The following is a 14954-nucleotide window of genomic DNA, read 5'->3' as shown; positions in this document are numbered from 1 at the left end:
AGGAAGATCAGGCTTGTGGCTATCTTTCCACCTGTGAAAATGTAACTATAGGAGCTTGAAGTCTAGAAGGCAGAAAGCTGCTGCCAAGGCTACAAAATATGTCACTAACCTGAATGAGGTAGAATCTAGGGGATGGCCTCGAGGAGCTCTTCTGAATACTCCTCCTTAAGTAAGATACTAAAAAACTAGTATTCATGGAGCATATACCAGGGTGCCCAGCACTGTGCTAAGTACTATTAGCACTATTCCATATAATCCTCACAAGTACCATATGAGATAAGTAGCTCCCATTTTACACATGAGGCTCAGAGAGGTTGAGTATCTTGCTCATACAACTAGTTAGTAGTAGAACTACAATACAAGCTCAGCTCTGTCTGGCTTCAGAGCCCAACCTCTTAACCAATACATTATACTGTTGAATTCCCAGTTTTGTTTTAGGACTTAGAACAGGTGGGCTAAAAATGCCATCAAGCTTTTGTATTAGAAAGTGAAAGCGAGACTCTCGGGGAGGAATGCCAGCCAGTTGAATAAGCTGTCTGAATCACAGGTTGTATACATATCTTTAAGAGATGTAATTTGTGATTTAAGTACAGACAAAAGCTATAGCAGTTTCTTAGAACTGTGGGCTCTGTGACTTAAAGTAGATCTCTGGGAATTGTTTTAATGAATAGGCAAGACTAATTTTAATTAGCGATTGTTTATAAATGGTCTCTGAAGGAGCCAACTAACAATTCGTTCACTGATATTTTATTAAACCTCCCCTCTGTGATTGTAGACTTTTTATTTGCACTGTGAGTGAGTGAGGAAGAATTTGCTAGGGGAAGGGCTATGCGCATCAATTTCAATGTCTTGAATACTGAAATTGACGACCCCTTCTCCCAGTAGCAGAGTTGACAGTTTCAAATGAGGAGATGAGCAAAAGATCACCATCTGTCATGATCAAGAAAGTGGACTTCAGTGTTTGCTTGGTGCAGACATATGGGTCCATCTGACCAAGGATAATGGATAGGTTTCAGTAGATCCTAAATGACGAGTGTCAAAAGAACCCAGTGGTTTGGGAAAAGCCTCATTCTAAGAAAAGAGCAGTCATGTGAACTTGAGGGGTCTTGTCTTCAAACCCTCCAATTTAGTCATGTGGACATAATAATAACTAACCCTAAGCATGCATTCTAGGGAGGGGCTCCACCTGAGGGCAGGGTGAATGGGCAACTGCTGTTTGCTGCTGTTCCTACACAACAGGAGACTTTGTTAGAATGTGGTGTCCCCGCACTAGGACACTAGGGGCATTCTTATCCATGAGCAATTGCACTAGGAGTAACTCCCAAGAGCTTCTGAAGCCAAGATTTTTCTGCATGGGCTCCCAGCTTCTGGGTGGAAAGAATAACTTAGCTGTTGCATTCAATGGAATGGAAGTAAAGGAGCATGCTAGGGGGAAGTCATCCCTGACTCGATCGGTTCAGCTGCTTACATGTTACCATTTACAGGTATCACCTTGCCTTGTATTATTCCTGGACCATATGGTCCATCAGGACTCCCAGGAGCTCCCGGATTCCCAGGTATGGAATGAGGCCAGAAAAAGCCACTGAACACACATGTAAGGACCATGTACCAAAGTAAGCCAAGGACAGCCCAGTAGCACTGGGGGATCCACGTTCCTCCTGAGAGGGCAGCCGTGAGAATTGAGGAATAGAATGGCTGCTAAAGAGGGCTGTGTGGGGAGGGGAGAATAAGAGCGGCCCTCCAAGAGATTAGGTGTTTTTCTTTTTCGACTGTACTGCCTGGCTTGTGGGATCCTAGTTCCCCAACCAGGGAACGAACTTTCACTCTTGGCATGAAAGCACCGAGTCATAACCATTGGACTCCAGGGAATTCCTAAGACTAGGATTCTTGAATGGACATCACAAATCATAGCCACACCAACGTTCCTTTCCCCTTACCACTCACATTTGGGTTTTCAGGCCCTAAAGGGGCCCGTGGCCTCCCTGGGGCTCCAGGCCAACCTGGATTGCGTGGAAATAAAGGAGACCCCGGAAGTCCAGGATTGGTTCACCTGCCTGAATTGCCAGGTAAGAAAAGGAGCTTCTCCCCCTGCCCCCCGCCTCTCCTGTTGTGTGAGTATGTGTTTGGATTGTGGTAGCCATCCACCCACTGTAGGAAGTTAGGTTTGTGCTCTGGTGTAAGTGGGGTGGTTTTGATTTCATAGTCAGACAAGACAGAGCTTAGAGCTATAGAAGGACAGCGTCTCAGAGCAATAAGGGCCATTTGTGATGAGCTGAGCCAACCCCTTCAGGTTCAGCAGAGGAAACTGTGGCGCATATGGAAAGTGACTCGCCTGAGATCACAAAGTCACTAGTGACAGGGCTAGGACTCTGCCGGGTGATCTGACCGCATGTTCTGTCAGTTGGTCTGACTGCATGTTCTGGCAGTTCCCTGGATCAACTCCTGAAAGGTCAGAGAAAGAGATGCAGATAAGGGAGAGGGAAGTTGGCATATTTCAGACCCTTGGCTGACACCCTGTTGTTCTAACCTGAGCTTCATTGTGCTACAGTGCACCAGCGGTTCTCAAACTGTGTTCCCTCAGCCAGCCGCATCAGCATCACCTTGGAACTTCTTAGTAATGCAGTTCCTTGGCCCCTTGGCAGAGTTGCTGATCAGAAGTTTTGTGGCAGGGTGGGGGTATGGGCCTGGCAATCTGGGTTTTCCCAAGCACCCCTGCCCCCGGGGATTCTGATGCATCCTCAGTCTGAGAACCACCTCTGCTCAGCAGTAGGGGGCTCATCTTAGGCCACATTTCCTTGGGTTTATTGGTGTCTCAGGTCCCTCCACCATCCAGAAAGAGGGAGGCATGAGGACGGGAGTTGGACAACCCCAGAAGAGACCAGGCCTTTGACAGGAGGTCCTGGCTCTAACCTGTGCTCTTCAGCCACTGTAGGAGCCCCAGGAGTGGGTTGCTGAGCTCTGCCCAAGGCCTGGCCTCATTGAGCTAGAACCTCCTCTAGGTCACACGTTGCAGTCCCTGCCACTGGGCAAGTCTTCCCAGGACTAGAGACCTTTAAGGAAAGCCACACATTACTAATGTGACAACTTTTGTAGTAGTAAAAAGAATCTGTGTCAGAGTCCTCTAACCAAACCTATGACTTCTAAACCGCCATGGCCTTTTCTTTTTGACTCTTCACATTTAGGGTTTCCTGGACCTCATGGGGAGAAGGGCTTGCCTGGGTTTCCTGGGCTCCCTGGAAAAGATGGCTTGCCTGGGAAAGTTGGCAGCCCTGGCTTACCAGGTCTCAAGGGAGCCCCTGGTGACATCCTTGGTGCTGAAAATGGTGCTCCGGGGGAGCAAGGTCTACAGGGACTGCCTGGGGACAGAGGATTTCCTGGAGACTCTGGCCTTCCAGGACTCAAGGGTGACTTTCTTTTCCCCACCTATTTGACAGTCTGCAGAAAGGCTTTCAGTACCTGGTGTAGCTGCATGAATAACTGCATGAATCTGGGGTGATGGATGAACTAGCAGCTTGAAATGAAAAGTCATTGTGTTCTCTCTCTGCCTTTCTTAAATCACCTGAGTCCATTCTCCTGTGTCAGTAATTCCAGAAGTATCTAGAATCCATAGTCAGATTTCTTGCAAAGCCCATAATTAGCAGCAAGGCTGGAGCTGATGAGACAGTGGCACATCGGAGGCATCCTGGGGCTGGGCTCTTCTGCTGGAAGGTGGTTTGATGAGTGGTCCCTGCTATCAATCCAGGCTGTGATCATCTGCCTCTTCCTTTCCTTAGGTTTGCTTGGGAAGTCGGGCTTGCTCGGCCCCAAAGGTGAGCGGGGCAGCCCTGGAATACCAGGCCATGTGGGTCAGCCAGGCCCCCCAGGCCCTAGTGGTCTATTTGGCATCAAGGGCAAACCCGGGCTCCGCGGACCCCCAGGCTTTCCAGGCATTTCAGGTAGGTCCTTCAGAGGAGCAGCCCCAACTTGACAGACTTAAGCTGGGCCTTGGGGCCCTGGCACCCTGAGGGGCAGTAACAGCAGTGTGACAGGGTCAGAGCCGAGAAGGAGACTGAGTTGTCTAACCTGCGTTAGACATCTCAAGCCCCCCACGGTGCCAGGTTGAAAAAGTTTAGCCTCCAAAAAGTGACCCTCAAATATGAGCACTCCTCGCCCCTCCCCCATGGCCTCCGCCCACCCACCCACAAACCCCGCCCCCACCCACAAACCCTGCCCCCACGCCCCGCCCCCCACCCACAAACCCTGCCCCCACGCCCCGCCCCACCCACAAACCCCGCCCCCACGCCCCTGCCCACCCACCCACAAACCCCGCCCCACACCCTGCCCGCCCACCCACAAACCCCGCCCCCATGCCCCGACCCTGGCAGCCTGCCTCTTGGGCCAGCAGGTCTCTGAGGACCCAGAGCCAAAGTGCTTTTCACTCCACAGTGGGGCATGACATCCTCTGGTTCCAGCCTAGTGTTTGCAGCTTGCCTTTTTCTCACACCACCCTTTTCACCACTGACTCCTAGCCACGTGACTGAAGTTGAGTTTGTATACAACTATTAATATCTTTTTTAATCCTCTTTGTGGTTGTGTGTTTCTGGGGTCTTCACATAGGCTTTCCAGGTGAGAAAACAGCACACAAGCTCACAGACTAACACCCCCACCAGCTTGGCCTCTCAGGGAATTATCTTACTATACATTACAACCTGGTAAGGCCAGGGGGTCCCTGAACTCATACTGTGGGGTTGGCCCCCATTGAATTTCCTTCCCTTGTTGTGGAATCCCCTTCACAGCCTCCCATTAGAATCCTGGGGCTCCCAGCTACATGATGCTTTTCAATCCATAGAAAGCCAAGCCAGCCATTCATTTAGGTCCTTGGGGGCCCAAATACCTCTGTCATCACTGATTTGATCCTTTGATTTTTTAATTTCCTTGCTTTGTACCTGAACATTCCACTTTGGCAGCAGCTCAAGAGGTTAATCCCATTGAGCAACTGAAAGCCCGGTGAAAGAAGTCTCAGAATACCTAGGAGACCAGATGGGCCTTGGGAATTTCTACAGTATTTGGCACTAGGGGGTCTTTCAACTCTAATGCCAAGGAACTGGCTGACTTAACTGCTTGCATGAGGGATTAAAAGGGCGGCCCTGATCCATGACTCCCTGGGAGGCTGCAACAATTGTTGGGCTTTAACCTCTACTTCACCGGTTGGCTCAGGAAACAGCCATTGTGGACTGATTCATGCTGGAAGTACCAGGAAACTAGAGTCCACTTGCCACCCTGGCTCCCTAGAGCTCCATTCAGGGGCTAAAGTATGAACCACATTCATAAAGGGAGAAGAGTTGTCATCAGAAGGGGTTTGCTCATCTCCCCTGCCAGCTATAGTGCTGTGCTGGTAAAGGTAGCCGCTGGTGGGACACCCTGGGTGATAAGTGCTATGTGTCAGCCAACTGAAAACAACTCTGCCTGTTAGCCTGCGTGGCCCATTGTTCAAAGGCTGTTTACAAACCCCAACAAGTCAACCAACCAGAAGCCAGGGGAATGGGCAGTGGCCCAGATCTGGATAGTCTCACTTGACAGCTATCATGTATTCTCTTCTGTGCTGATTCAGGACATCCTGGAAAGAAAGGTCCAAGAGGCGAGATAGGTCTCCCTGCATCAGCTGGAAAGAGAGGCCTGCCTGGGCTGAAAGGGCTTCCAGGACCACCAGGGCCAATTGGCTTCCTGGGAAACTCAGGCTTGCCAGGGGCTACTGGGTTGCCAGGGCTGCCAGGTCTGAAGGGTAAGTAAAATGATCAAGAAGGCACCAGTGGGTGCCCAACTTGCCTCCTCCCTCCTCTCTTCCTAGGAAAGGGGAATGGGGAGGGAGGTGAGCAGGGCTTCCCTGGTGGCTCAGATGGTAAAGAATCTGCCCGACAATGCAGGAGGCCCCGGTTCGATCCCTGGGTTGTGACAATCCCCTGGAGGAGGGCATGGTAACCCACTCCAGTATTCTTCCTGGAGAATCCCAGGGACAGAGGAGCCTGGTGGGCTACAGTCCATGGAGTTGTAGAGTCAGACACTGAGCAACTAACACTTTCACAGTAGGAGAAGACAAATGCTAAAGCAGGACTCCCACCCACAGCAAGTCACTTTCCCTGCCTGCTGCGTGGAACACTGGGCTGAATAACTTGAGCAGGAAAGCCCAGGACAGCAACAGCCACACCAGGTTTACTCATTTGCATGAACCCTTCATACAGACTGATGGCTCTCACTTCCTTTGATTATTCTAGTAGACACCAGGAGTTGGGCAGGAAGGGAAGTAACTGGTCCAAGGTCACACAATTGGTTAGCAACAGCACCAGGCTAGAGCTCATCTCTCTGCCTCCTGGGCCTAAGTTTATTTATTTATTTTCTCTGTGCTACACATGAGCTCTAACTTGAAAAATCGTAAGAGGAGTGTCCAGCTCTTCTTTCCTTCCTGGTACTTAGTTCCATGTCCCTATTCAGGGAAGCAGGATAACATGTACTAAGAGCTTGGGGTTTAGAGTTAGAGAAACATGGGTCAGAACCTCTCCTCTGCAACTTTCTAGGTATGTGACTTTGGGTGAGTTAACTAACCTCTCTGAGAATCCATTTCCTTGTATGTCAAACAGGGATGATAATAGAATTTCTTGTTTCTCAACAGGTGAGAAGGGGTCTGTTGGACTGACAGGTTTTCCAGGGATTCCAGGTCTCCCTGGTATTCCTGGAGCAAGTGGATTAAAGGGAATTCCTGGGTCGACAGGAAGAGTGGGGCCATCTGGATGGGCTGGTAGCCCTGGTGAAAAAGGTGAGCTGGGGAACCCAGTTCTGGAATTGCCACCCATGCTTCCCAAGGTGCATTTTATCTACTTTGTCATTCAGGTGGCTTGTACCAACCTCAGGATTTGAGGTTTCTCAATGAAATCCTTTTAAACCCAGAGACCTCAATCACTCTGCATTACCACAGCATGTTAGGGGCCTTGACACACGTTTCCAGATGCTTAGTGGAGAAGGGTTTTGAGTAGGGTCTAAAATTGTAGGACCCTGGGCTTGTCCAAGAAGAGGGCATGCCCGTTAATGCAAATTTGGGGAAACAGGGGCAGGAAAGAAGCTGGAAGAACCCAGAAAGGGCCCTGGAGTGGTACGGGAAGAGCTGATATGAAAGAGCTGATATGACATGCTTACCCTGTGTCTAAGCCCCCCTCGCGCGGCCTCATGACCTCCATCCCTGCAGGAGACAGAGGTGACCCAGGCCCCTTTGGGATACCCGGTCATCGACCTCCAATGCTAAACCTCCGCTTCAAAGGAGACAAAGGTTCTCAGGGCTCAGCTGGAGCCGTTGGATTTCCCGGACCCAGAGGTACCTGGACAGGGAATGGGAAGGAAAAATACCCGACAGTTTTCATGACCAAACTTGACTTCTTTACTGAAAAAAGCCCCCACAGTAGAACCCTCAGAGCAGCAGTGTGGGTGGCAGTGGTTGGCGGGGAAGAGCACGGAGGCGCCTTTCCTTGGCCTGAGGAGTATCTGGACTGTGAGACTGCCGGTTTGCACTGCCCCTGTGGAACTCAGTTTTTGAACCACAGGTGGCTGTACCCCTGGAGGGGCCAGGCAGATAGTGGAGGGTGGGCACTGAGTGGCTTTCCGACTGAGGAAGCTGGGGTGGCCCTGGCTGGTACCCCATAAGGCCAAAGGCACCTCCTCCTACCCCCATCCCACCCCAAGCTAACTGTCCCCAAGCTTTCCCTTTGCCTACCTGTGACCCAGGGCACCTGCTGCTTGGGGAACAGATTTTCTCTTGCCCAGAGTGTTTCCCCAAGACTTTTGCTTCTTTCCCAGGTGACAAAGGAGAGGCTGGCCACCCCGGGCCACCAGGCTTGCCTGGAGCTCCTGGCTTCCCCAGCCTCATCAAGGGACTTAGTGGGAGACCAGGCCCCCCTGGCTCCACAGGACTACGGGGCTTACCTGGCCTGAAGGGACACCCTGGAATCACAGGTTTCCCAGGAATTCGAGGAGAAAGTGTAAGTGGGCCCAGATCTTTGTCTCCCCACCAGGGAACAGCCTTGATAGCAGAGGGATGGGCCCCTATTGCCCACCTTTCTGATCTCAGCCCACTTCCCATGCCCTCCCTGAGCTAACCCCAACAAGGCACCTCCTTGAGTTGGCCAGGTCTTCTCACTTGTTCCCGAACATCCCCTCTTCCAGGCCTTTGTTCACACTATCTCCCTCACATGGCAGAGCATCCTCCTTGCAATTGCTGATGACCTGCTGGTCCTTCAGGCCCCAGCCCAGGCACCCGCCCCTCCAGGAGTCCCTGAGTTCCCACCCTGATGGCACCCTACATCTCACACTGCTTCCACTGATCCTGGTTGGTTCTGCCTGGGTCTGATTTCCTCAATGAGATTGTTAGGACTTGAGAGCAAGCCTTGCTTGCTTTTTGTCTACATCCCTCTGCCAGCATCCCATGTTGAGTTTGGCACATTAGAAGAATTCAGTACAGACTATTTGATGTTTTGATTTCAGAAAGATCTTTGTTGCCTCTAGGCAACAACTGGCAAAGAATCAAAGTCAGTTTTTTTCCTGGATTTTTAAAAAGCAGGGTGGTAGGGTAGTTAGCAATGAGACAGGCATAGGCTTGATTCTCCGTTCCATCACTCATTAGCTCTGTGATTTGGGGCATATCACTCCACTTGCTGGAGCCTTGCTTTTCTCATCTGTTCAAAATGGGAATAGTATTCAAACCTTCTTCAGCCTATAGTGAAGGTTAAGGGAGCAAGTATGTATAAAGCAGGTAGCATTGTATTTGGTACATGGCAGACTCTAAATAAATAGTAGCAATAATAGTACTGAAGGGACTAAATAAATTGGATCACAGGACACCTGTATTCCCTGCAGGCACAGTCCCTGTCCTTTAAAAGTATCAGTCCAGCTGATGGAGAGAAAACACACACACATACACACACACCTGAAGAAAATGCAAAACAATTCTCAACCTGCTACTTACGTACTAGGAAGGATGCAATCAAAGTGGGAAGGCATTCTGGGAGGGGTCCCAGCTTAAGCGGGGGCTCTGAATGAGTAGATATGGCGATGCACAGAAAACACCAGGTGAAGGGGGGATGTCGTGGTCATGGTCCAGGAAGCTAAGTGACCCAAATCAGACTGGGTAGCATGTGTCCTTACTGGGTACCTCTCAAACCCAAACCATACCAGATACCAGGAGAGGAACCGGGCCAATTGCAGCCAACATGCCTGCTTCTCAGACTCAATATGTTGGACATTAGCCAGGGGAGACAGTTTTTCTTGTGAAAATCATGGGAATATTAGACCAAATTCAGACTCCAGTACCTGCCTGCATACAGCCCGCTACCTAGTGGCAGAAAGACTCCACATTCCTTGCAGAACCTGTGGCAGAGGCCTAGCTCCACATGGGAAGGCCACACTTGTTCTCATCCATCATGGCTTTGGCATGGGTGGTGATAGCCAACTGTATGTAGAGTGAATCAAGTTCCTGGACTGACTGTTAGGTTCTGTATTTTCTAAGAGATTTGCTAGAACTTCCACACCTTGATTTCCCATGATACCAATTTTGTTAGGCACTGGGAAGTTATGAATGACAAGACCAGGGTTAATCTGCAGATCAAACCCTTCCCCTATTACCATAAATATGCATTTCTCCCCTTGCATATCAATTTCCCCTCTGCAGGATGCCCCCGTCCTCTCCACCCCTGCCACAGAGTATGAAATGGACAGGTCTCAAGCAGTGGCTCAGGGAAGGGAGTGGGAAGAGATGATGGGAGGTCCTGAGTGCTAAGCAGAAATACTGATTTATGTATTGCTTTGAAGGGTTCACAGGGTCTCAGTGGAGCTCCCGGGCTACCAGGAGCATCTGGTCTCCCAGGTTTAAAAGGTAAGGAGCTTACTTCACTCTATAACTGGCTCTAGGTTCATCTACCTCACTGCAACTGACTCAAATTCATTCCTTTTTATGGGTGAGTAATATTCCATTGTATATAAGTACCACATCTTCTTTATCCATTTATCTGTCAATGGATATCTAGGTTGCTTCCACATCCTGACTATTGTAAATAGTGCTGCAATGAACATGGGGGTACATGTGTCTTTTTCTATTATGGTTTTCTCAGGGTATATGCCCAATATATTAATGCATATATATGGAATCTAGGAAGATGGTATTGATTAACCTATTTGCAGGGCGGGAATAGAGATACAGACGTGGAGAACGGACTTGTGGAGATAGCAGGGGAAGGAAAGGGTGGGACGAATTGAGAGAGTAGCAATGAAACATATACATTCAGTTCAGTTCAGTCGCTCAGTCATGTCTGACTCTGCGACCCCATGAATCGCAGCATGCCAGGCCTCCCTGTCCATCATCAACTCCCGGAGTTCACCCAAACTCATGTCCATCGAGTCAGTGATGCCATTCAGCCATCTCATCCTCTGTCGTCCCCTTCTCCTCACCCCCAATCCCTCCCAGCATCAGGGTCTTTTCTAATGAGTCAGCTCTTTGCACAAGGTGGCCAAAGTATTGGCGTTTCAGCTTTAGCATCAGTCCCTCCAATGAACATCCAGAACTGATCTCCTTTAGGATGGACTGGTTACGGAGATCCAACTCTCAAGAGTCTTCTCCAACACCACAGTTCAAAAGCATCAATTCTTTGGCGCTCAGCTATCTTCACAGTCCAACTATCACACCCATACATGACCACAGGAAAAACCATAACCTTGACTAGACAGACCTTTGTTGACAAAGTAATGTCTCTGCTTTTTACTATGCTATCTAGGTTGGTCATAACTTTCCTTCCAAGGAGTAAGCGATCACCATCTGCAGTGATTTTGGAGCCCCAAAAAATAAAGTCTGACACTGTTTCCACTGTTTCCCCATCTATTTCCCATGAAGTGATGGGACCAGATGCCATGATCTTCGTTTTCTGAATGTTGAGTTTTAAGCCAACTTTTTCAGTCTCCTCTTTCACTTTCATCAAGAGGCTCTTTAGTTCCTCTTCACTTTCTGCCATAAGGGTGGTGTCATCTGCATATCTGAGGTTATTGATATTTCTCCTGGAAATCTTGATTCCAGCTTGTGCTTCTTCCAGCCCAGCATTTCTCATGATGTACTCTGCATAGAAGTTAAATAAGCAGGGTGACAATATACAGCCTTGACATACTCCTTTTCCTATTTGGAACCAGTCTGTTGTTCCATGTCCAGTTCTAACTGTTGCTTCCTGACCTGCATATAGGTTTCTCAAGAGGCAGGTCAGGTGGTCTGGTATTCCCATCTCTTTCAGAATTTTCCACAGTTCATTTTGATCTACACAGTCAAAGGCTTTGGCATAGTCAATAAAGCAGAAATAGATGTTTTTCTGGAACTCTCTTGCTTTTTCAATGATCCAGCGGGTGTTGGCAATTTGATCTCTGGTTCCTCTGCCTTTTCTAAAACCAGCTTGAACATCTGGAAGTTCATGGTTCATGTATTGCTGAAGCCTGGCTTGTACATTACCATATGTAAAATAGCTAGCTAGTGGGAAGTTGCTGTATAACACAGGGAGCTCAACCCGGTGCTCTGTGACAACCTAGAGGGGTGGGATGAGTAGGTGGGTGGGAGGGAGATTCAAGAGGGAGGGGATATATGTTATACTTACGATTGATTCACATTATTATAAGACAGAAACCAACACAACATTGTAAAGCAATTTATCCTCCAAAAAAAATAATTTAAAAATTTCATTAAAGAAAGATAAGGAACATTTCCCCTTTTATTGTGTTTTTCCAGAGCAAGGTGGATTTCTAACAGGCCCAAGGCTCTCCTTGGGGGAGACTTTGTGTTTACAGGCAAATGAACTGATTTGCTCTTCTGCTTTGCCCAAACCCCCTTTGCAATCTTTGTTAGTCAAAGATAGGCGAATAGCAGTGGTTTGACCCACCTGCCTTCCAGACTCAGCAGCAGAGGACACCCTCAGCTCTAGACAGCCTCCTCTTCTGGTAATATGTTAGGGCTCCTCCTATCATCTTCTCTGCCCATACCAAGCCTAGTAATGTGTTTCCCAGTGGAGATATGCTGCATGTAGCAGCATTTTTATACCAATAGCCTGGGAGCATCCCAGCCCTGCACTGCAGCATAAAAGCATAACATTTTACCCAATGCGTGATTGTGTCAAGGAGTTTCCCTGGCCATGATTTTTCTTTCAAAAGATCTTTTTGCTATACCCCAATACAAAAACTTTTTTTTAAATCTATTTGCTGCAAATTGAGCTATACCTTCTCCTGACAACTTAACCAATTTCTTGATATCCCCAGGAGATCAAGGCCAGACACTTGGAATTTCTGGTAGCCCAGGACCCAAGGGACAACCTGGGGAGCCTGGCTTCAAAGGTAAGGCTGCTATACTTTTGTCTCGTACATTTCACAGACTCCTCAAAACTGAGCATTGGAAGGAATTTTGGAGGTCAAACCTAAGTTCTGCAACTTCTGTCCAGTGCAGAAAAATTCCTATGTGACATATATCCACTCAGAGGCAGTCAGCATTTTCCCCAAGCAAACCAGCCTACTTTTTCTTCAAGACTCACAGACTTACGGGATAGTCTAAGACCTTTAAGATAATGGTGTCCACTCCCTTAATTTGTAGTTATCCAAACTACTTCTCGAACCTTTCCACCCATCACTCCTACTCCTGGGAACACTCAGAACAAGTTTACTTACTTTTTCAGTTGGGCATGTGTGCGTGCTAAGTCGCTTCAGTCATGTCTGACTCTGTGCAACCCCATGGACTGTAGCCCACCAAGCTCCTCTGTCAATGGGATTCTCCAAGCAAGAATACTAGAGTAGGTTGCCATGCCCTTTCAGTTGGGTGGCACCTTTCCAGTATGAAGACAGTTGCCACAATACCTTTCAGAGTTTCTTCACTGGATCCAGCTGCCATGGTGGCTCAAAATGGCTTTACCGTCCTGCCCCTACCCGCCCCCCCACCCCGCCGTGGAAGAACATACTCCCTGAACTATAGCCTGATCACTCAGCATTTTTCTTGATTTTGTAGGTGTGAAAGGAAAAGACGGACCAGTTGGTGATGTGGGTTTCCCAGGAAACAAAGGTGAAGATGGGAAAGCTGGTATTTCTGGAGATGTTGGCCTTCCTGGCTCCCTAGGTACCATGACACATGACAAGTTTATTCTGAAAAATTTCAGATCAGTGTCAAGACTCCTTCTGAATTTCTGCCTTTTTTTCATTCTTAGGACTCCCCGGAGTTGCAGGCATGAGAGGAAATCCAGGGCTTCCAGGTTCTCCTGGCCACTCAGGGGCAACTGGGCCCCTGGGTCCCCCTGGCCTAATAGGAACCAAAGGTATGTATATTATGCAGTGGCAGTGGGGAAAAGGGTCCTTTCCTCAAAAAAGGATAGTAACTACTTTTTATTAGGAGACCCTAGCTGGGGTTAAGCCATCTCCAGGGGAGTCATTGACTGAGCTGCATGAGAGGTAATGGGAAAGGAGGAAGAAAGGAGAGCGGGCATGAGTGGAAACAGGAGAACATGGGGTCCATGGAGAGCAGAGTTAGGAAGGAAGATCATCGCCCTGGCATAGGTAGCCTTTCCCTGACTGAGAGATTGGGCAGCAAGTCTCTGGGAGCTGGCAACTCAAGGTCTTGGCATTGCCACTCTGAGTTCTTCTTGAAGTTACATAATTATCTACCATCCTGGAGGAGGTCATGGCAACCCACTCCAGTATTCTTGCTCAGAGACTCCCATGGACAGAGAATCCTGGCGGGCTACAGTCCATAGGGTCGCAAAGAGCCGGACATGACTAAAGTGACTTAGCACAGCACAGCACTGCTCTTAAAGCCTTGTGTGCATGCATGTTCAGTCACTCAAGTCCGACTCTTTGCAACCTCGTGGACTGTAGCCCGCCAGGCTCCTCTGTCCATGGGATTCTCCAGGCAAGAATACTGGAGTGGGTTGCAGTGCCCTCCTTCAGAGGATCTTTCCAACCCAGTGATCAAACCCTTGTCTCATGTCTCCTGAATCGGCAAGCAGGTTCTTTGCCATTAGCACCACCTGGGAGGCCCTCTTCAAGCTATACTGGTCTCTAATGAGAGGAGGTGGAGACTAGGGGTGGTCCAGTCTCTCTTAGGGCATTAATTAATGCTTCAAGAATGCCCAGAACCTTTGAAATGAGGACTTTGCAGTACCCTTTGGGGCAGGACCTTTTGCTGACCCTTCATGATTCAGAGTTGCTGGAACCATTTCTGATCTTCTCTCCCCTCAGGTTTCCCTGGACTTCCAGGTTTACATGGACTGAATGGGCTTCCAGGAACCAAGGGGACCCGTGGAACTCCAGGTAAGCAAGACTCTGGAAGGCAAGGAGGAGAACACCAACTCTTCCAGAAGCCTGATGGGGCTGATCTTGAGTTCTAGGCCACAATGTATCCCATATCCTTAGACTCCTAGATGTCCTTAGTGTGAGTGAGTGAAAGTTGTTCAGTCGTGTCTGACTCTTTGCGACCCCAAGGACTTATACAATCCATGGAATTCTCCAGGCCAGAATACTGGAGTGGGTAGCCTTTCCCTTCTCCAGAGGATCTTCCCAACCCAGGGATCAAACCCAGATCTCCCACATTGCAGGTGGAGTCTGCCAGCTGAGCCACAAGGGAAGCCCAAAACAGTGGTTAGAGGTGGCTGGATTACAGTTTTATATAAATTTGGTTAACATTTATTGAGCATTATGCTAAATATTATACCTGAATTACCTTATTTACTGGAGTGGGTAGCCTTTCCCTTCTCCAGGGGATCTTCCCAACCCAGGGATTGAACCCAGGTCCCCCCTATTGCAGACAGATTCTTACCGGCTGAGCCACAAGGGAAGCCGAAGAATACTGGAGTGGGCAGCCTATCCCTTCTCCAGGAGTTGAACCAGGGTCTCCTGCATTGCAGGAGATTCTTTACCAACTGAGCTGTCAGGGA

General features: G+C 48.9%; 1 protein-coding gene across 1 annotated transcript in view; it reads left to right on the top strand.

Moving 5' to 3' along the window:
- Positions 1-14954, top strand: part of COL4A6 (collagen type IV alpha 6 chain) — a 189400-nt gene that overhangs the window by 163352 nt on the left and 11094 nt on the right. The window contains exons 24-36 of the mRNA XM_068962536.1: positions 1485-1556; positions 1959-2066; positions 3183-3404; positions 3774-3935; positions 5591-5761; positions 6647-6790; positions 7217-7342; positions 7822-8003; positions 9829-9892; positions 12301-12375; positions 13037-13144; positions 13233-13340; positions 14260-14331. Of these exons, the coding sequence (XP_068818637.1) occupies positions 1485-1556; positions 1959-2066; positions 3183-3404; positions 3774-3935; positions 5591-5761; positions 6647-6790; positions 7217-7342; positions 7822-8003; positions 9829-9892; positions 12301-12375; positions 13037-13144; positions 13233-13340; positions 14260-14331 (1614 nt within the window). The remainder of the gene's footprint in view (positions 1-1484; positions 1557-1958; positions 2067-3182; positions 3405-3773; positions 3936-5590; positions 5762-6646; positions 6791-7216; positions 7343-7821; positions 8004-9828; positions 9893-12300; positions 12376-13036; positions 13145-13232; positions 13341-14259; positions 14332-14954) is intronic.

The sequence above is a fragment of the Capricornis sumatraensis genome, chromosome X (genome assembly GCF_032405125.1).
Source record: "Capricornis sumatraensis isolate serow.1 chromosome X, serow.2, whole genome shotgun sequence".
NCBI classification, from domain to species: domain Eukaryota; kingdom Metazoa; phylum Chordata; class Mammalia; order Artiodactyla; family Bovidae; genus Capricornis; species Capricornis sumatraensis.
This window is presented reverse-complemented; position numbering and strand designations above follow the sequence as displayed.